At 62.2% G+C, this 21171-nt stretch overlaps 1 protein-coding gene across 2 annotated transcripts; it reads left to right on the top strand.

Annotated features, from left to right (window-relative positions):
* The first annotated feature begins 6261 nt into the window (after positions 1-6261).
* Positions 6262-20477, top strand: LOC128940242 (signal transducer and activator of transcription 5B). Of its 2 annotated transcripts, none has more exons than XM_054281581.1 (19): positions 6262-6333; positions 15678-15815; positions 15902-16058; positions 16141-16230; positions 16374-16548; positions 16624-16754; positions 16846-16997; positions 17068-17223; positions 17307-17486; positions 17610-17697; positions 17773-17895; positions 18045-18137; positions 18249-18455; positions 18622-18716; positions 18783-18913; positions 19554-19709; positions 19912-19963; positions 20163-20270; positions 20338-20477. In XM_054281581.1, exons 2-19 carry the CDS (start codon positions 15688-15690, stop codon positions 20462-20464), a joined length of 2349 nt encoding a protein of 782 aa, XP_054137556.1. In that variant the 5' UTR covers positions 6262-6333; positions 15678-15687; the 3' UTR covers positions 20465-20477. The 2 variants fall into 2 exon arrangements, with proteins under 2 accessions (XP_054137556.1, XP_054137555.1); XM_054281580.1 differs by having other exon boundaries at positions 19554-19724.
* The last annotated feature ends 694 nt before the right edge of the window (positions 20478-21171 follow it).

Raw genomic sequence — 21171 nt, 5'->3', positions numbered from 1 at the left:
CCGCCTCCTGCCGCAGTCCCCCCCGGCAGCATTCGATACTGTAAAAAAATTTTATTTTTTTGTATATTTTATTGCTGTATCTACAGGCTTGAACTTTCTCCGAAATAAAGGCCCTGAAACGACGTGCTGTGGGGTGTGAGCCGGGCTCTGCCTGCGGCACCCACCTGACCCTGCTCCGGGAACTGGGGCCTCCTTCGGCGCAGCCCGGCCCCGGTGCCGCCGCTGCGGTTTGTGCGGCGCGAGCGGCCCCGGCTCCTGCCCGGCAGGCGTGGGCAGCTGCCCCTTCCCGGGGCTGTGGGGCCCTTCCCAGGGCAGCCAGGGGGCAGCGGGCCTGCCCCAGCCCGTGGTTGCTTTCTGTGCCCCAGAGCTGTGCCTGGGTCTCCTGCAGTTTGTAAAGGAAATGCCGGTGCCAGCGTGGGAGGACACGGCTGTGCTGGGGCCCTACTCTGGCTGCTCTCAGCCTGGGGCTGCACTGGGGCCCTGTGAGTGCTTCTGCCCTGGGGGGTGATGGGCAGGGGGTGCCAGGCACAGCTGGATGGGTGTGTGAGGCTGGGAGCATGGGCTGGTGGCAGTGACACGCTTTGCACACACAGCCCTGCTGGAGCCCACCCCAGCACTCTGCAATACCACGTGGATGTGAGGAGAGGAACCATGAACGGGATCATTCCAGGGGTTGTGCTCTGATGAGGCCAAGAGGGAGAGATTATTTCTCTGTCAGAGCAGGATTAGGGGGATTGTTCATGCAGGTCATGTGGAACTGGCTGTGCTGCATCGTTTGAGGTGCTGGAGGTGCACTGGAGCCTTCTCTGCCCTCTGTGTGCCCTGGAGCATCGTGCTCAGGGCTGAGCTGACCATGTCCCTGCTTTGGGAACCAGCCCCACGGCATTTCACTGTCAAACCAAGCCAGGGCTCTGCCCAGGCCCCACAAACCCATCCCTGCTCTCAAGGCAGCTGTGTTGGATCATTGCCTGTCTCTGGTGCAGCCCAGGGTGCTGCAGGTGGGGGGCAGCTCCCAAAGGAATGAGGCCCAGACCCCCTTCTCCTGCACTGCCAGGTACCAGCTCCCCTCTGGCTGCTGCAGGATGGGATTGAGAACCCAGGACTAGGGAATTTTCCATCTGCAACCCCTGGGGTTACCACAACCATGTGGTGTCAGGAACGTGGTGTTTGATTCCCTATTCCTGCAGATCAGGGAGGGGTTCCTCATCTCCCTGGCCCCACTGCATCCCTCTTGGCACCTGCCCCAGCCCTGAGTGATGGGGTCAAGCTCCCACCTAAGAGTTTCTGCTGTCAGTGCTGAGGGGGGCAGCAGGCTGGGAGCTCCTGGAGCTGATGGGCAGCAGGAGAAAGTGCCCAGAGCTGGTTTGGAGGAACCCCTGCAGCACCAGCAGCAACTGGGGCAAGGGATGCTTGCCAACATCCTGTCCCCCTCCTCCTGCCCCAGTCAGCCCTGCAGCCCTTGCTTTCTGCCTGTGCTGGGCCAGGAGGTTGTTTGTGGCTCCAAAAGGAGGTCACAGGGTGGCTTTGCTCCTTGTCCGGGCCCGCAGCACAGTGGGGAGGAGTGGGGACAGTGTCTGAGCCAAGCGTGCAAACGGATTAGGGGTTTCCAAATGCAGATAATCCGCTTGGGATGCGTGACGGGCACAGGGCAGCCCTGTGGGGATGGGCAGCCACCTGCCAGGGCAGCCCTGGGCCAGGGGCACTCCAGAGCAGGGGCTCGGGCAGGGTCCCACTGGTATTTGGGGTGTCTGAGCTGTGCGGTATTGACAGTCCTTGGGAATAAGGCAGCAGACAGGGATTAGAGAGGCCACAGTTTATCTGCAGCTGAATGAGCAGGGCTGCAGTGAGGGGTGGGAGGCAAAGACCCCCAGGACCAGCCTGAGGGTCCCCTCTGCCCTCCCAGGTGCTGGGTGGGATCTTCCCACAGCAACACGTGCTGAGCTGCAGAGCACATGGCGCTGCTGGCCAAGCCAAGAGCCACCCCAAATCCCTGCTTCCAGTGCTCAGAACACAACAGCCAAATAAATATTGCATCACACTCAGATAAATACACAGCAGAGCAGAGCCAAGCAGCGGTGCCTTCCACTGCCACATGTGGCAGAGGTCAGACCCAGAGCTGCAGCACAGTGTGATCACCAAAAACACCACCTCCAGCCATTCTAGGAGGACACAACCTGCCTGTCTCCCTACAGGTGTCCCATCCTGGCTCACAGTGCAGTGGTGGCACCATCACCAGGGGCTCTGCTCACCCTGCCATGGGGTGAAGGGCCCTGGCCCTGGTGCAGCAGCTGCACTGGGCTGACCTGTGGCAGCACGTTGGTGGTTGGAGCAGCTGGGACTGAGTGGTTACTGTGGCAACCTGAGCTCTGCAAGGGAGAGCAGGGATGCAGGGAGAGGACAGGGATGCAGGGAGAGGACAGGGATGCATGGGGGTGTGCAGGGAGAGGACACGGATGTGCAGGGATGCAGGGAGAGGACAGGGATGCATGGGGGTGTGTAGGGATGCAGGGAGAGGACAGGGATGCATGGGGGTGTGCAGGGAGAGGACACGGATGTGCAGGGATGCAGGGAGAGGACAGGGATGCATGGGAATGTACAGGGATGCATGGAGATGGGCAGGGAGAGGACAGAGATGCACGGGGATGTGCAGGGATGCAGGGAGAGGACAGATAAACATAGGGATGTGCAAGGATGCTCCAGTGTGGGGTAGGGGCCAAGTGCAGCCCTGGTGTGTTCACTCCTGATGCCCCCAGCCAGCCCTGGCACTGGGGTGGGCAGGAGAGGATTGTGCCCTTGGTGCCAGCTGGGCTGTGGGTGCCCCCCGTGCCCCCTCAGGTGCAGAGATACTCACTGGGCTGATGGGGGGTTCTGGTGCCCTCTGCAGACCCAGGCGAGCTCTCACTCTCCTGGCTGTTCCAGAAACTGGAGGTTCTTTCCTAGCAGGAGGAGCTATGGAGTCTTTGCCTAAGCAATGGCACTGCTTGGCTGCTGAGGCCGAGTGTTTGCTGAGTTGTTCCCAGCCCTATCCGAGTGGCTGGAGGCAGAGGTTTCCTGTGGAAATTCCCCCTTGGACAAAATGTCATTTCCGCTTTTTTTTTTGCCGGAGCAGGTCATCCCCTCCTGCTGGCACTGGGCACTACCAACCAGGCTTAGCCTGTGCCAGTGACAAACATCTCCAAGCATCTCTGGTGCCCCCACTGTGCCCTGCCCACGGGTGGCCGGGTTCTGGCAGGGTCTGTGCTGCTGCCCTGTCCCCCTCACTCCTCCCAGGCTGCCTCCTGCACCAGCAGCAGGGCTGGAACCCCGCAGGGCCCATCCACGCTGGCTCTCCAGTGGGACCTCTGTGGGAAAATGTGAATCTGTGACTAATGTGGGGATTCATCTGTTTCGCATTAGCTGGGCTGCATGATCACAACGGGGTTTTGTTTTGAGGCCTGGGAGTGTGAGGGATGCGGGGCAGGGATGGGATGGGGCTGGGCTCCCCCGTGAGAGCTCCCGGTTCCCGGTAAGCAGGAGGGGATGGAGCGAGGCCGTGTCCTGCCCGCAGGTGACGTGCTTGGGTGTTTGTGCTTTGCCCAAGCCCCCTGCACATCCCGGGAGCATTGCAGAGGGGCCTCGCATACAGGATGTGCCCGGAGAGCAGTGGCCAAAAGCGTCAGGGCCTCTCCAGAGCCGCCTAAATAAATGTTTCCACTCCTGAGAAATAATTAAGACCCTTGAGATGCCACTTAGAGAGAAAGGCCGTTCCGCCTGCACTCTTTGCTCTCCCGCTCCAAACACAGAGGCAATTTTCTCGGAAATCCATTACGGAGCTCCAGACTCGCTCCGTCCCCGGAATGCGCGGCGTCATTCGGCATCCTGCTGAGCTCATGCGAGGTGCCCGTGCGTCCGGCTGCGGCTCGGCCCGGATCGTGCTCACCTTCCCGGAGCCTTCCGAGACTCTCTGAGGCACAAAGGGAGCCGGGCAGAGCTGAGATCGCTTCGGGGAATCGCTGGGGTGGAGCTGGGGCAGCTCCAGGGCAGCCTCTCCATCGGTCGCTGCTGCAGTCACTGCTCCTCTGTTCTTTTCCTCTGGAAAGGAAGAATTTTTCCTGGTAACATCCCCACCAGCCAGCTCGGAGTTTTCCTTGGGACCCGGTGAAAACAAATTGTGATTGGATTGGATTGGATTTTATTGGATTCCATTTGCCCTCTCAGCGAGGGGCGCTCTCCACTTTTCTCTCCCAACACTAATTTATTTTTCCTTTTTTCCTCCTTTCCTAGCAGAAAGAGGAGGGAAATGAGAGGGTGTTTTGTGTTCATCTCCCAGCTCTCCCAAGCACGTGGAGCTGTGCAGGGAGCGCTGTGTCCCTGGGATCCTCCAGCTACCCCTGGATCTGTGGTGCCCAGACGGAGCCCCAGCAGGCACAGACACTGTGTGTGACCTTGATTCTCTGGCCTGAGCAGCCAGTGCCCGCCCGGCTGCTCCAAAGGGTTATGTGGGCCAGGGATTGTGAAAGCTGCATGTCCATGATGCAACTCAGCAGAACAAGAGCGTCCCGGCCAAGCAGGGTGGGCAGGCACCAGGGCCCTGCGCTGCCCACTCCACTGCTTTTCTTGTGTCTCATTGAATACAGACGGCGTGGGAGCTGCTGGCTGCCTGTCCCTGCTTGCCAGGGTCCCAGCTCACCTCTCTGTGAGGTCTGGAGTGAGAGGAGCACTGGGAAGTGCAGCCAGGGCTCTGCTGGCAGCAGCTCAGCAGCGATGTGTCAGCCTTTGTGTGTGAGATTCTCCCAAGCTGGTGAGCACAGGCAGCAAAACATCTGGTGGGAGCTGGGGGCTGTTGGGGCTGGAGTCACTCATTCAGTCATTCCCCAAGGCTGCTCCAGGCACAGAGTGGGGCTGGCAAGTTGGAAAGCACCGTTTTGTGGCTGCTGTTTGCATGGAGCAGGTGCTGGGCTGGTGCCTGCCCAGCCCACAGGTATTTATTTACCTCTTGCAAGTGTGGAGCTGGATGAGGCAGTGAGGAGCCCGAGCTGGAGCTGCAGGACTTTAGCACAAGAGCACAAAAGCAGTGGAGAGGTGGAACTTGGGGCTGTGCTCTGACACAGTGGCCGAGTGATTTGCAGTTGCTGGTGCACCAGCTGTCTGAAACAGATCCTGTTCCAGCGCTGGCACGAGGAGAGACGAGTCCCTCCTCCCTGATTCCCACCAGGGAAGGGAAGGGAAGGGTCACCCCTGCTCCTACCCAAGAGAGGGACCTGCGTTTGCTGAATTTCCCTCCGGAGTTTTTTCACGCCACAGAAAACATAATTCTGTCTATCTTACGTGAGCTGGTAGCGAAAGTGAAAGCCCAGGAGATCCCATGCGGTGGGTGCAGGCGCTGGGGCAGAACAAGCACACCCAGTATTGCTTCCTGCCGCCGCCTCTGCCCATCACCGCACGGCAGCCGCACCCCGGGCTGCCCGTCACCGGGGTACCCCTGCCTGGGGTGCCAGCGCTGCCACCAGGAGTCTGCCGTGCATGCCAGCTGTGCAGGAGCTCCTCAGGATGGTTTTCTTATGGCCGCTGTTAACTTTCCCTGTTTGAGCAACTGCAGAGGAGCTGGCGGTGCCTTGGGGTGTCCTCACAGCTCTCAGGGGATGTGGCAGCTTGGGAGAAGGGGATGCAGCGTCCTGTCCCGGCAGGTGCCTGAGGCTGTGGCAGCACTGGGGATCTTGGCCATGCATGTGGCTGCAAAATGTCAGCTCAGGCCTGTGGTGGGAACGAGCACCAACACAGAGGGCCCGGTGTCAGCACAAGGCAGCCCTGCAGCCACGTCTGTGGCCACCTGGTACTGACTTGGTCACTCCTGCTCCCCGAACCAAGGCTTGGTGCTGCTTTGGGCTCCCCTGGTACTTACTGCCAAATTCTGGTGCTGGTTTGTGTCCTGCCAGAGCTGCTGGTGTTGAAGCCTGAAGTTGTTTTGAATTCTAGTGCTAGAGCCACTACTCACTTCTGACACCCTGTGCCATTACCTCGTGCTGGTGGCGTTAACCTGTGCCCGGTACCGTCACCCAGTGCCACTGCCCGATGCCATTCCCCCGTGCCCGGTACCGGCACTGTTACCCGGTGCCCAGTGCCGTCACTCAGTGCCATTATTACCCGGTGCTGTTGCTCAGTTCCCGGTACCGCTCCCGTTACCCGGTGCCGTTCCCGGTGCTGGCGGGGTCCGGCGGGGGCGGGGCCGCGGGGGGGCGGGGCCGCGCGGGCCGGGCCGGGGCGCGGCGGGGGCAGAGCGGCGGCGGAGCCGAGCGCCGGGAGCCGCCGGGAGCCGCGGGAGCAGCGGAGCCGCAGCCGCCGCCGCGGCCGCAGGTGGGCAAGGGCGGGAGCGCGGAGCCGTCAGCGCCGCCGGGACCGAACCGGACCGAGCCGAGCGGGCCCGGACCCGGACCCCGTCCGCCTTCCGCAGCAGGGCCGGGCGGGGTGCGGCGGGGCCGGGGCGTTCCGGTCCGGTCCGGTCCGGTCCGGTCCGCGCTGTGGGTGTTTCGTAACCCCGGGCGGGCGCAGCGGGGCCGGGCGCGGAGCTCGGCGGGAGCCCGGCTGGGCCCGCGGGCCCCTGGGCGGGCGGAGGCGACAGTGGGGCCGCTCCGAGGGGGCGGCGGGCACGTCCCGGGCCCGTCCTGCTGCCGCGGCGCATCCCGGGGCGGGGGCGCTCCTGGCCCGCCGGAGCCGGGCCGCTTCTCGCACGCGGGCCCCGCCGGAGCGGCGGCCCCGGAGGGCGGCTCCGAGTGCCGGTCCCGGGCCGAGGGGAGGATCCGGGGCAGCGCGAGGCGTCCCGTGCGGTGCCGGGGGGGTCCCGCCGCAGGCAGCGCTCCGAACCGGGACGGCGGGAGTGCGAGCCCCGCTGCTGTCGGTGGCACACGCGGGGCGGGTGGGATCGTTCCCCGGCGGCACCGCGGGGACCGCAGCGCCCGGTGGCCTTTCACCCAGCTCGGGCGCGGCCGGGGCCGGGCAGCCCGCGGGAGCCGCGGCCACCTGTCCGGCGGGTTACGGAGCTGTCAGGGCTCCGTGCCCGGCCAGCCCCGGCCCGTGCCAGGCCGGCCCCGGGCAGCTCCTGCCCAGCGGCTCCGGGGCTCCCGTGCTCGGCTCGGACCGATGGGCCGGGGCTGTTGGCTCGGTCAGTTCTCCGTGCTGGGCACCCTGTGGCACCGGGCCGGTCACCGGCAGCGGTTTGGTGACAGTGCCTGGGGAGACAGCGCTGGGCTCAGGGTAGCTCCGCGTGGTTTGCCCTGGCAGGGGCATGGCACACGATGTCCCTGGGGTGCGGGGCCCTTGGTTAGAGCAGGACATTCCTGGCTGGGGGCTGGCTCTCTGCTGGCTGCCTGCGGGTCCCTGCAGTGCTCGTGCCCGTGCCCAGAGCAGTGTGAGCCCCATGTGGCATGCGAGGGGCACCAGTGCAGGCACAATGAGGTGCTCCACAGAGCCTCACCACTGCCATGGGCACCAGGATCCAGCTCTCCATGGTGGGAGCTCTCCCTCCAGGTCCCGACTCCTGGCCCAGGTCTTTGTGCTCGTGAAGCCATCAGGATTGTGGCCTGACCTGATGTGGTTCTGAGGATGTGAAGATGGAGACTCTCTGGGTTTTAGAACTGTTCACGCTCATGAACGTGAGCGGGGCTGGAGAGGGCTATGCTGTGCCCTGTTCTGTTGTGCCCTGCTGTGTTGTGCCCAGCTGTGCTGTGGGTGCATCATGAGGAGGAGGAGGAGCTCTGGTGTGGGCTGAGAGGTGCCAACAGCCTGTGTGCTGGGAGGGCTGTGCTGGGAGCAGGGTGTGACAGGTGGCTGTCACCCACTCTGTGTTTTGTGGCACTTGGGTCTCTTGGGTCCCTACAGTTGTCACTAGAGTCACCTCACTGGGTCTGCTGCACCTGCCTTGTGCCAAGGCCAGTGCTTTGGGGCAGGGTCAGGGATGCTCTCACCATTCAGGGCGCTGCAGTTGGGGATGCTCAGCACAGGGCACACAGAGCCTCTGGAGGGACCTTCCCCTCTCGCTGCAGGGGAAGTGCTGACTCCAAAGTGACGGCGAAGGCTTTGCCATGGGGTTTCCCAGCTCTCTCTCAAGTGATAGCAAAACTCAGATACCCTGCTTGCAAAAAATCCCTGCTCCCTGCAGTCTGCGACATCGTGGGCGGCGAGTGGCGACTGCTTTGGGCCGAATACAGCAGCCCTGTCGGCTGGGAAATTACTTTGTAGTTTGCAAGAATGACTGTAAGGTGGGTCACACTCAACAGGCTCCACAGCAGCCCTGGGATGCCAGTGGGATGGCAGGCAGGGTGAATGGGACCTCCCTGGCATCAGCATCCCCTGGGTACCTGTGCTGGTGGCATCATCCCTCTGCCTGCCCGGCTGCAGTGTCCCCAACACTGTGAGTGCTGAGCTGGAAGCAGCCACTGCAGGGAAGCCAGGGCATGGCTAGGGTTAGGGTTAGGATCAGGATTAGAGTCCCCACCTTGTCAGGACTCAGCTCTGCAGCCATGCAGGCAGCTCCAGCCTGGGAGGCTGTGCTGGCTCCGGGGCTCCGGCACGCTCCGGCACAAGTAGCCTCGACAGCTGTAATGTTTCTGTGGCATGCCTTTCCTTTCATGGGGTGTCTATTTTGCAACCCCCAAGTGTTTTGATCCCGGGAGGAAGGGGGCGGGGGTGTTTACCCTGGCACCGCATGGCTGGTGCAGGGATCCAAGTGGTGCTGGGCATGCCTGAATTTCACATGCAGCAACAGTTCTAGCAACATCTGCTGGCTGATAAAAGGTAGGCTGCTGCACGCCGCTGCTCCCGCCGCGTTGGGAAACGTCGAGGGGGAGGCACTCTGTGAACACGGCTTCCTGGCCGATAGGGCTGAGCTGACTTGCTGATAAAGCAGAATCCACCCATCTGGCTGCACCAGAGGGGCCAGGAGCACGGGCTGCTCGCAGGCACTCAGCGCTTCCCTGAGTGCTGGGTCCTGCTTCCCGCGGTATCAGGAATGATGTGCGGCCGAGCTGGGACAGCCACAGCAGCATAGCTGAACCACAGCACAGTCACGGCCCATTCCCGGTTCAAACAGTCACTGGTGAGTTTTGCAATCTCCACTTTCAGTGTAACTTTGTGTTATGAGCTGGTTTATAGCACAGCTCTGCCGGGGAGGGAACTGGGGAAAAGGCTGGTGCTGGAGAGCACTGCCTTAGAGAGCAGAGCAGTGACCCAGTCCTATCCACCATGTGCTGGGTGCTCATTCTGTCTGCCTCTATCACTCAAAGGCTCTGCAAACCCTTTAGCAGAGGAAGAGCTGCTCTTGCTGGCAGTTCTGAGCTCCTGCACCAGCTGGAAATGCTGTAAAATGATCTTTGTCCTCTCTGGTGTGAATACCCGACCCTGGTGCTGTTGGGCTGTGGGCCCAGGGGTGCAGCTTCTCTGGCCCTGCTTGTGGAGATGCTGTGTGAGGCTTATGGTGCAGCTCAGGGGCAGGGGCTGTGCTGCTGCTTCAGGGGCTGGAAAGCCCATCCCAGGGCCAGGAAAGCCAAAACCCACGTGGACATATTTGTGTGTGTATGAATCCATGTTGAGCTTCACCCCTCTCTCGATTTGACTGAGGACTTTGTTTCACAAACCACCGGTGTTGGTTGTTTTATTCTCTGTCTGACTAGTCCCCCCTCCTGCCAGCATCCCTGGATGTCTGTGTATCCCCTCTTCCAAAGGCAAGGCTTTACTCCTCTCCATCCTGCTCCGCTGACTTGGTGCAAGAGCATCTCTGTGTGTAGAGCTGCTGGGGATGAACTCTGGGAATGCAGTGGGTGGATGCAGGAGCTGCTCTGGTCCCTCTGGCTCTCCCTGCTCACCACACATCCAAAAACCTGTGCTGTGCCAGCTGGGCTAGCCCAGGACAGCCATGCCAGGGGTGAGGAGGCTCCAGCATCATGTCCCCAGCCCCAAGGGGAACTGGAGCATGGCATCAACCCGAGGGGATGGATGCAGTCAGAGCAGTGCCTGTGCTGCCCACATCTCCCCCAGCCCACCTGGGTCCTGCCCAGCAAATCCAGTCTGGCTGTGGGTGGATTAGTGCCATTGTGTGCGCTCGCTGGAGCATGGCAGAGAAAATGAAATCGTGTCTCCAGACCCCAATCGGGACTAATTCGATGCTGAAATGAGCTTAATCCTCAAGTCCTTCACCCAGCCTATCCCTCCTGGGCTGGCACAGGTCTGAGCAGGGATTAGCACCGAGCCAGGGGCTGGGATGGATTTGGCCTCGGTGCAGGAGGCTGCCACAGAACCCGTGGGACCCCAGGGCTGTGTCCTCAGCGTGGCATTACAGGGATTTGGGGTTGGGCATTATTAGCATGGAGGGAAAATCCCTTCCTTGAGCATCCTGGCACGGGGCAGCTGCACATCCCTGCCTGGGCAAGGCCAGAGCCTGGGATGCTGCAGGTGGTCAGTGGCTTTGTGCCCGCCCTGGGATTCCCCCACCAAGGCAGGGGAAGCTCCAGAACTCTGAGCTGGCAACTCCCTGCTGTGCCAGCCCCAAAGCTGGTTAACTCAGCTGCTTGGCCCCAGGGAGCCAGGAGTAATTAAAGCTCTGCCCAGCCTCTCTAATCCTGTCTGGGGGTTTATGGTGGGGGCAGCACCAGTGCTGGCAGGGACTGGGCTCCCCACTGGATGTCCTGCAGAGGCCACACTGGACTCGTGCCCATGGGGCTGGTTGGGCACTGGGCTCTGCTGATGTGGCTGCACCCTGTGTCCTGCCCACCAGTGCTGGTCCTGCTGCAGGCTCAGTGTCTGAGGGAATCCCACTGGTGCCCAAGCAGTGCCTGTACCTGGCTGTGGCTGCCGCAGGGTGGCTCTTGGTGCACTGAGGTTTTCTTGAGGTTCCAGCCGTTGGATTCAAGGGATTTTGCTGGGTATTTTGGTGGTTTTGGTTTGACGCAGGTTTCTGGGCCTCTCTGATTGGAAGAAATCTGAGTGAGGAGGAAACTTTTCCCAAGGGTGGCAAGTGCTGGCAGGCAGAGAGCCTGGCCTGTGGTGTGAGATGAGCTGTTGGCAGCCCCCAGCACTGATGCCCCTGGCACCAGTCCCAGCTGGGGCATCTCTGCCTGTGTGGGGCTGGTGTCCCCTCTGGGCAGCATCAGGTGATGAATTCACGGTGTGAATTCTCTGCTTTCGGCTCTCAGAGTTGCTGGGGCACCTGGACAGTCCTGGTGCTGCTAGTTCCACCTCTGCCTACCTGCTCTGCTGCTGTGGGGCATGTCACCTCTGCTCTTAGGGGGCACGTTGGATTACCAGAGCCAGCCGTGCCTCTTTCATGAGTGTCATAGTACAGATGTTTCCAGTGTGGGCTGAATGGTTCGGCTGCCTCCTCACCGGGGTGAAGCCATCAGTTGCTGCCACTTTCTGTGTGAGACAAACAAACCCCATCAAAGCACGGAGCTTCTAGAAGGAGCTGGCTCCCATGCCGGTGGGCACTGCCTCCTCCCAGCCAGAGCTGGAAACCACAGGCTGGTGGAAAGCATGCGAGCAGCCCTTGGCCCCCTGTTCTCGCTCCGCAATGTGCTGATACCACAGCTCTGAGCAGGGCTGGGGGCTGCTCACCATCACTCCCGCTGCAGGCTCAGCTCCAGGGCCGTGGGCTGGGGGATGTGAGCAAAGCCGGGGAGTGCAGGTCAGGGGGTCCCATCTCCCCCCATGCCAAACTCCTGGGGTCCCATCCCTGGCTCTCAGCCAGCCACAGGGGCTCAGTGCCTGCCCAGGACAGCGGCTGTGCCTGCTCCGGCCCCGGGGCGCTGTGAGGGGCACAGTGTGCCGGGTGGCTGCCAGCACTCGGGGGCAGGCTGTCCCGCGGAGGCACCTGACATTTTGGAAGGAAATAGCTGCTCTCTGCTCCTTCCTGTAGTGCGCAGCCAGCGAAACGGCCGCCCGGGAGCCCGGCTGTGCCCGCCCCGAGCCGGAGCCCGGCTGTCCTGGGGCCGGACGCCAGGGCGGAGCGGGGGCACAGCGGGGCCTGAGGGCGGCTGCAGCACCGGGCTCTCCACACCGGCTCCAGCGGGGCCTGAGCGCGGTGAGTGAGGCTGCAGAGCGGGCTCTCCACACCGGACTCCAGCGGGGTGTGGGGGCGGTGAGTGCGGCTGTAGCACCGGGCACTCCCCACCGGCTCCAGCGCGGCCCTGGGGGAGCTGGAGCGGCCGGGGGGCCGCTGAGGGCGGAGGGGTGGCTCTATGTGTGTGTGTGGGTAACCGGAGCCCTCCGCTCTGCTCTGCCTGGCGGCCGCTCCCGACTGTCATCTCCACCGCGCCCGGGGCCCGTCTGGGGGCCGGATCTTGTCCTGGAGGAATCTTGCTTGGAGCCGCCCAGCTCGGAGGGCTGCGGGACAGCTTCCCGCCGGGGGCAGCGGCAGCGCTGGCTGCGGCAGCACCGGAGCCCCTCGGCCGCACCGGCGCAGGGCGCAGGGTCCGGCCCTGCGGCCACAAGCGGGGCCGGCTCTGACCTGGAAGCGATCGCGGGTTCCCGGAGGTGCCGAGAAACCACGTGTCCGTGTTTACTGCGGCGGGAGGCGCAGCGGGGCAGGGCCGCTGCCGTCGGAGCCCAGCCCCGCGAAGACACCGCTCCGGAGACCCCCGGGCTGCCGGAGCGCCGGGCCAAGGGCAGTGCGGGAGCCGAGGGACTGCGTGGGTCGAGGGAGTGGGGCGGTGGGGGGTACAGCCAGAGCACAGGGGTCCCCCCCAGGCCTTTGCCTTAGCCTTTCACCCCTGCCTGGCCCTTCAGGCATGGCTCTGGGCAAGGGGCTGCTGTCGGGGGCTGTGCCAGCGCCGGGGCAGGGATGTCCTGCTCATGAGGAGGTCTTTGGGCTGGCTCTGTGCAGGAGCGTCCCGCGGCAGATTGCAGTGAGCATCCCGTGCAGAGCGTGCTCCGGGCTAGCTGCTGCTTGTGTTTGGGTTTTGCCGTGCACATGGGAAGCTGCTGCTGCCGTCCTCATCCTGTGAGGCATTTCCCTCCTTTTGTGTGCCCACGGATGTGCTCTGGCTCTCCTGCAGCTTGGGACTTGCTGGTGCCTACTGCCACTGTGCCTGTGACCCTTTCCCAGTGTGGTCATGTCAGTCCCTTGGTTGCCCTCAGCCCCAGCAGAGCTGCCACCTTTCCCATCTTCCCCTCTCCTCACTACTGCCTCTGGCCTTCTGAGTGCCCTTTTTGGGTGGGTTTCTCCTGTTTTGCATTGGGTTTCGCAGTGCTTCCCCATCAGCAGTGGGCAGTGAGGCTGTAAGAGGCAGAAATGGTGTCTGCTGGTTCCCCTCTCTCTGCTCGGTCCCTGTGTTGCTGGGGTCCCTCCCCACAGCTCTGGGGTCTCTCCTCAGCAGTGGTCCTACCAGGGAAGCTGCTGCCTGTGCCCCTTCACAGGCAATCAGTCTGGTGAGCACGTCGCTGTGGCTTGTTGAGTGCTGCTGGTTAACCGAGCTGCAGTGGCGGGTGGGTTCCAGCTCGCTGCCAGCGAGTAAATGCAAAGTAGCCTAAACCACTACAATTATCTGCCTCTTGCAGTTGCTGGAGTGCGCATGGGGCCGGTGGCTGCCGTGCGTGGCTCACCCATGGCAGTGCTTGGGGCTGGAGGTGGCTCTGGGGTGGGTGAATGTCCCTGGACGTGGGGCTGGATCTGTCCCTGGGCTCCCATCCCTCGGGCAGCTGGTGGTGTCACCGAGGAGTGTGATGCTGGAAGGTGATGGAGGAGGCAGGGCTGCCTGGCAAGGGATCACGGTGGCACCATGGTGCTGCAGCTTGTGCTGAAACAGAGTTGCTGCCACAGCCATGCTGAGTCTCAGGGCCAAAAGTCTGCCCGTGGCAGGTGGCACTGGTTGCTTGTACTGGGGTGGTCAAGGTACCCTGCAGCCCATGGGGAGGTTTGGTTTGTCCCCCAGGTGAGACAAAAATGAGGCAAATTTCCCCCAGGAGAAATTGCATGTCCTGCTGCACTGACAGTGTCTGTGGAGGTTGTGCTCAAGCCTGGTGCAAATGGTGTTTTGGGGCACACACCAGGTGAGCTCTGCCACTGTCAGCCACTGCACAGCCCCTTGTAGAAGCAGATATGGTGCTGGTGCTCCTGCTGCCAGGCTGGCACTGGCCAAATGCAGTGCCTGCCAGCTCACCACAGAGCAGCCAGAGACTCGTTGCTTAACAACATGCTAGAGTGGAGTAGGAAGTGTTTTGTCACTGTGAGATGGGAAGAGATCACCATTTTATCAACAGGCAGGGCAGTGTCTGTTTGCTCTGTGTCCGTGCAGATGTCCCCACAGTGCTGGGGACTTCGGTCACTTTGTGGTGCAGCGGCACTGGCGTGGCTGTTCTTGGCTCTGCCCCTTATCAAACGTCCACAATTTCCAACAGCAGCATGTCCTGCTGTCAGCCATCCCACCTTCCCTTTCCTCCTTGCTGGCGTTCTTCTGCCTCCCCAGGCCCCTCCTTGCCAGCAGCATTTCCAGCTTGGTGATTTCTGTGAATGTGGAAATGTTCCTCCCTTTTTATAGAGGAAAAATTCATTTTTAGCCAGCTCTGGGTTATTGTTCCTCTTCCTGTTCAGGGGCGGGTGTGCGTGGCTCGGGGGCTCTGGCTGTGGCTGCTCCACTCGGACCTGCTGCCACTGTCCCCCAGCATGTGCCCCTCACTGTGTGACAGCACCAGCTCTTTTGGAGCCCTGTGACCCACTGGGTATTTCTGAGGCTGAACAAAATGCTTCGGGGAGAGGGGGAAGCACAGCCCCCACTGGCTCAGCCCCTCTGCTTGTCACCAGCCAGTGCAGTGATCAGGTTCTGGCCTGGTCACCCGGCCTTGGGACACATCCAAGGCCTTGTGCCCCTGCCTGGCCCCTCTGTGTGGTGCCAAATCCCAGGTGGATAGAGTGTGAGTGTATCTAAATGCTGTTTACTGTACTGCTGCCTCCTCACTCAGGGGGGGCCTTGAGCCCCCTCGACCCTCCTGTGTCACTCGCTGTCACATCATCCTCACACCATCAGCTGCAGGCTTTTTCTCCAGCCCCCTCTAGCCACAGGTGACCCAGGGGACACACTGGATTTTAGCAGAGGTGCTGTCACCACCATCTTATCCCTGCCTGCCCCTGGGGGAACCAAGGCTGTGTAGTGGTTGCAATCCCTGCATGGAGCCAGAGCTGCCCCAAAACTGCTTTGGGAAGGTCTGTGTGTCTCCACCAGGACTTGGGGCACACAAGGGACTCGTCAGGGACTGTGGTGCCACGTGGGCTCATGGGGCTGGGGCTGCTCCTGCCTGCTGGCGCTGCCAGGGTGTGGGCAGGAGCGGGGTGGATGCAGGGGGGGGCCTCTGCTCTGCGTCACCCTGGATTTCTGGGCAGCCCTCCCTCCCCCTGGCCTGTTTCCTCATTCGCGTGGCCAGCGATGGCTGCGATCCCGTGGTGCACTGAGGGGAAATGAGAACCATGTGGAGAGGCCATGCAGAGGCACGTCCCTGGCCCTGGGCACCCCCAGGGCTGTTCCTAGAAAAGAGGGGGTGACTCAGAGCCGGGGTCCACTGCCCCCGCACGCCCTTTCTTTCAGCAGCTGGAGACAGGGCTGGCACCACAGGGACTCGGGCACTCCTGCAGAGGGTGTGGGGACAGCCAGGGCCAGACCTCTTGCAGCACAGTGCCTGCCTGTCTCCTGCTGGTGCCCTGACAGCGTGTCTCCCCACAGGTGCTGAACCATGGCGGTGTGGATCCAGGCCCAGCAGCTCCAGGGCGAAGCCCTGCGGCAGATGCAGGCGCTCTATGGGCAGCACTTCCCCATCGAGGTGCGGCATTACCTGTCACAGTGGATTGAGAGCCAGGCATGGTAGGTCAGGGTGTGCCCTTCCCTGGGGGTGCTGTGGCTGCCCCCTAGGGTACAGGTGCCCTGACACCCCTCTGATCCACACAAAGGGACTCCATCGACCTTGACAACCCCCAGGAGAATGTGAAAGCAACCCAGCTTCTGGAGGGGCTGATCCAGGAGCTGCAGAAGAAGGCAGACCACCAAGTGGGTGAGGACGGCTTCCTGCTGAAGATCAAGCTGGGGCACTACGCCACGCAGCTGCAGGCGAGTGGGGGGCTGTGAGCAGGGGTGCAGGGCCAGGGGGGTCCCTGCCCTGTGCCTGGCTCAGGCAGTGCTCTCCCCACAGAACACGTATGACCGGTGCCCCATGGAGCTGGTGCGCTGCATCCGGCACATCCTCTACCACGAGCAGCGGCTGGTGCGGGAGGCAAACAATGTGAGTGTGGCCTGGGAGGGGTGAGGAGAGGGAGAGGCTGGGGGGATGCTCAGGGGCTCTTCTCCATGATGATGGGAGCAGCTCTGAGGCAGGAATAGGGAGGGTTCCCACACTGTGCTGAGCGCACCCTGTGCCCCGTGCAGAGCCCTTCCCCATCTGGCTCCCTGGTGGACGCCATGTCCCAGAAGCACCTGCAGATCAACCAGACCTTCGAGGAGCTGCGGCTCATCACTCAGGACTCGGAGAATGAGCTCAAAAAGCTGCAGCAGACACAGGAATACTTCATCATCCAGTACCAGGAGAACATGCGACTCCAAGGTGAGTGGGGGGGCCGAGGGGCATGGGCCTGGGGTGCTGGCAGGGCCAGCCCTAACACCATGCCCTGTCCCCTAGCCCAGTTCTCCCAGCTCTCCCAGCTGGGCCCCCAGGAGCGCATGTCACGGGAGACGACGCTGCAGCAGAAGAAGGCGTCGCTGGAGGCCTGGCTGCACCGTGAGGCCCAGACACTACAGCAGTTCCGTGTGGTGAGTGATGCCGCCTGGTTCCCCGTGATGCTGTCCCCATGATGCCCTGTGACACTGTCCCTGCAGCCCTGATGTTGTTCCCACCTCGCAGGACCTGGCTGAGAAGCACCAGAAGACGCTGCAGCTGCTGCGCAAGCAGCAAACAACCATCCTGGATGACGAGCTGATCCAGTGGAAGCGTCGGCAGCAGCTGGCAGGGAATGGGGGCCCACCCGAAGGCACTTTGGATGTGCTGCAGACCTGGTGAGTGCCTGGTGGGGTGGGATGGGATGGGGTGCTGAGCCCAGTGGGTGCTGAGCCCTGCTCCCCCCAGGTGTGAGAAGCTGGCAGAGATCATCTGGCAGAACCGGCAGCAGATCCGCCGAGCTGAGCACCTGTGCCAGCAGCTGCCAATCCCAGGCCCAGTGGAGGAGATGCTGTCAGAGCTGAACGGAACCATCACTGACATCATCTCTGCCCTGGTCACCAGGTACAAGTTGGGCCCAGCTGGGTGGGGGGCCAGGTTGGCCCTGCCCCCCTTTCCAGCCCCCCTGATTCCCTCGCCCCCCCCAGCACCTTCATCATCGAGAAGCAGCCCCCCCAAGTGCTGAAGACACAGACCAAGTTTGCAGCCACTGTGAGGCTCCTGGTGGGTGGCAAGCTGAATGTGCACATGAACCCCCCCCAAGTGAAGGCCACCATCATCAGTGAGCAGCAAGCCAAGGCCCTGCTGAAGAACGAGAGCACCCGCAAGTAATGCCAGGGGCTGGGGGTGTGTGGCTGGGGTGCCAAGGCAGTGGGGAGCAGGGGGAAGGGCTGCATTTGCACAGCTCCCAGTCCTGGTGTGCCCTGACTCTGAGTGCATTCCTGTGGCAGTGAGAGCAGCGGGGAGATCCTCAACAACTGCTGTGTGATGGAGTATCACCAGGCCACTGGGACACTCAGCGCCCACTTCCGCAACATGGTGAGTGCCCCTGTTCCCTTGTGTCCCCCTGTGTCCCCATCTGTTCCTCTATGCTCACCCCTGGTGTCCCTGCAGTCCCTGAAGCGGATCAAGCGCTCGGATCGCCGCGGGGCTGAGTCAGTGACAGAGGAGAAATTCACCATCCTCTTTGAGTCGCAGTTCAGTGTCGGTGGGAACGAGCTGGTCTTCCAGGTGAAGGTAAAGCCACCATGTCCCTTCTGCAGGGCCTAGACAGGCCATGGGCACTGTGCCCACAGGAGTGGGGCTGGGCTGGGGCCACATGGGTGCCCGTGGGTGATGCTCCCTTGGTGCCCCACAGCCCATTCCGGTCTCCTTCCTCTCGGCAGACGCTGTCCCTGCCTGTGGTGGTGATTGTGCATGGGAGCCAGGACAACAATGCCACGGCCACCGTGCTTTGGGACAATGCCTTTGCTGAGCCCGTGAGTGCCAGTGCCATGGGGGCAGGACAGGCCCCATCTGCCCAGTGTGGGAGTAGGGCTCAGCCTCCTGGTGGGACATCAGGCAGAGCTGACCATGCTCTCTGCCCCCAGGGCCGCGTGCCCTTCGCTGTGCCCGACAAGGTGCAGTGGCCACAGCTCTGCGAGGCGCTCAACATGAAGTTCAAGGCAGAGGTGCAGAGCAGCCGTGGGCTGACCAAGGAGAACCTGGTGTTCCTGGCACAAAAGCTCTTCAACAGCACCAGCTCCCACTTGGAGGACTATAGCAGCACCACAGTGTCCTGGTCCCAGTTCAACCGGGTAAGTGGCCTGGGCTCTGCCCAGAGCCCCCCAGTGCTCATGTTTGTGGGGCTGGATGGGGTTGTACCTCACCCTGAGTCTCTGCTGCTGCGCCCAATGTCTGTGCTGTGTAACAGTGGCTCAGATGCTGCTGACAGGAGTGCTCATTATTTGGAGATTTCAACAGGAAAACCTGCCTGGGAGGAATTACACCTTCTGGCAGTGGTTTGACGGGGTCATGGAGGTGCTGAAGAAGCATTTGAAGCCGCACTGGAATGACGGGTAAGAGCCGCCCTGCCCTGTGCAGCCTGGCCCGAGCCCCAAGCCCTGACGCCCTACTCTGCCTAGGGCCATCCTGGGCTTCGTCAACAAGCAGCAGGCGCACGACCTGCTCATCAACAAGCCCGACGGGACCTTCCTCCTGCGCTTCAGCGACTCGGAGATCGGTGGCATCACCATTGCCTGGAAGTTCGACTCCTGTGAGTGTGTGCCAGGCTCTGGCATCCCTGGATCCCAGCCAGGCCACCTCATGCCCTTGGGGCACTGGCACTGCCACAGCAGGCAGGCTGGAGTTATCCTCAGGAAAGAGGCGAGCGCCAGAGCCCTCAGGATGCCTTGGCTGTGCCATGGGGAGTGGTGCTGCCCTCGCTCACTGCAGCCGTGGCTGTGTCAGGCCCTAATGCTGGCAGCAGCAGGGAGGAGGGCCCAGGCTGAACCCTCCAACCCAGCCCTGGGGAATGATGTGGGCTGTACAAAATCCAGTTACTCGGTGGTGCTCCCCAGTGCAGGGGTTGTCAGGAGTGGCCTGACCCCATGCAGGAGTCTGTTGCTGTTCACAAGAGTGTCCTTTGGAGGGCCACATAACTGAGAAGCACCAGAGAGCCCCATGGCTGGGGAACGTATCAGGATGAGGCCAGACCTGCCTTGGCTTCGCTGTGTTTCCTTTCTTATCCCATTTTCTGGCGACCTGTGCTCTATCCTCAACTGTTTCTGGGGGAGGGATGCAGTGTGGGACATGCTGCTTGCTGCTTGGTGTGACCTCGCAGCCCACGTCCAGAGCACAGCCAGGAGCTGCTGCAAACTCCGGGATTCACCATGATCCTCACACTTCTCTTGCAGCTGAGAGGATGTTCTGGAACCTGATGCCTTTCACCACCAGGGACTTCTCCATCCGCTCCTTGGCTGACCGCCTCGGGGATCTCAGTTACCTCAACTACGTGTTCCCCGACCGGCCCAAGGACGAGGTGTTCTCCAAGTACTACACGCCGGTTCTCTGTGAGTCCACGCCAGGTAGCGCTGTCCCTCCACCCCTCATGTGTCCCCTCTTTTGTGCATCCAGCCAGGATGGAGCTGGTGCTCTCAGCCTCCCCCGGCCCCACAGGGGTTCTGCATCTGGCCACGTGTGAGCCCCCAGCACTGCCTGGGGTCGTGGCATGTGCTGGAGTTTGGGGCCTCAGTGCTGCTTCCTTCTCTCTAGCTAAAGCTGTGGATGGATATGTGAAGCCACAGATCAAGCAAGTGGTGCCAGAGTAAGTTTGACCCCGAAGGGAGATCCTGGGCAGTGGTTGCCATGGGTTCCCAGCATTGAATTGGCTGGGTTGGGTGGCACCCCAGGGCACTGAGGAGCTCAGAGCCACCACCAATGGCCACATTGGTGCTGATCCTTCTGAGAGATCTTGGTGACCTCACCCACAGGGCACCCAGTGCTCATGAGACCCTTCCCCACAGGTTTGTCAATGCATCAGGAGATTCTGCCCCTGGAGGGGCCACCTACATGGACCAGGCCCCCTCGCCTGCCGTCTGCTCCCAGCCTCATTACAACATGTACACCCAGAAGTGAGTACCACACCCCTACCCCTGCACTGCTGCAGCTGCTCCTCCCCTCACCGCCTGCCTCCCACAGCCCCGACCCTGTGCTGGACCCCGAGGGTGATTTTGACCTGGAAGACACGATGGATGTGGCGAGGCACGTGGAGGAGCTGCTGCGGCGCCCCGTGGACAGTCAGTGGATCCCCCACGCCCAGTCGTGACAGGCAGGCGCCTGCTCCCTTGCCCCTGGCCCCGGCGCTGCGGGGACTGTGCTGTGTTCGTGTCTCTGTGCCAGGGGACAGCGGGTGGGCCCTGCCCCCAGGATTTGCTCTGTGCTGCCCCAAAACACAGGCTGGCGTCCAGCTCTTTGGTGTTTATGCCCTTGTATAAACGGCAGCGGATTTGTCGCATGGTTTTCCTGTATGTTCCTTTTAAGAGGCCCAGCTTCGGCTTTCCGCTTCTGCCAGCACTGGCCCTGCAGCCCCTGACCCCCCCCGTGGGGCTGCTGGGGGCTCCCAGCCCGGCCTCAGGTTCGCTTTCGCAGTCGTCACTAAGAATGTACATGTCGCCTTCTTGTTCTCCCCGCGGCTCCGTGCCCAGGGCTGCGTGAGGGCAGAGGGCAGAGGAAGGGTTCTGCCAGGGCTCCCCCGGCCCGTGCTGGTGCTCTGCTCCACAGCGGCAGGGTCCCTGCACCTCATCCTCTCCTCTGCCCCCAAGGATGCAGGAGCTCCTCCGGCTCCCGGCCTCGGTGTCCCCTCCAGAGCCGGTGCAGCGTGAGGGTGGCAGGGTGCGAGGGCACCCAGCGAGGGCAGTGGGGTGGGCAGGGGGTTTGGGGGAGCGGAGCCCTCTGCCCGCTGCTTCTGCCCTCGCCTGGGCGGGAAACTCTGGGGTCCTGGCCATGTTATTTTTCTATCACAGAGTAAATAAA

The sequence above is a fragment of the Melozone crissalis genome, unplaced genomic scaffold (assembly GCF_028551555.1).
Source record: "Melozone crissalis strain CALT ecotype California unplaced genomic scaffold, PUWL_Pcris_2 ptg000032l_1, whole genome shotgun sequence".
In the NCBI taxonomy this organism is placed as follows: Eukaryota; Metazoa; Chordata; class Aves; order Passeriformes; family Passerellidae; genus Melozone; species Melozone crissalis.
Note: the sequence above shows the minus strand (reverse complement) of the source record. Positions and strands in the feature narration are given on the sequence as shown.

Bases quoted from the DNA above. Each gene is read 5' to 3' on its own strand.
- LOC128940242 (XM_054281580.1), top strand. From the start codon at position 15,688: ATGGCGGTGTGGATCCAGGCCCAGCAGCTCCAGGGCGAAGCCCTGCGG. The intron at 16,231-16,373 runs GTGAGTGTGGCC...TGCCCCGTGCAG, and splicing joins TGGTGCGGGAGGCAAACAAT to AGCCCTTCCCCATCTGGCTC. The intron at 19,725-19,911 runs GTAGCGCTGTCC...CCTTCTCTCTAG, and splicing joins TCTCTGTGAGTCCACGCCAG to CTAAAGCTGTGGATGGATAT.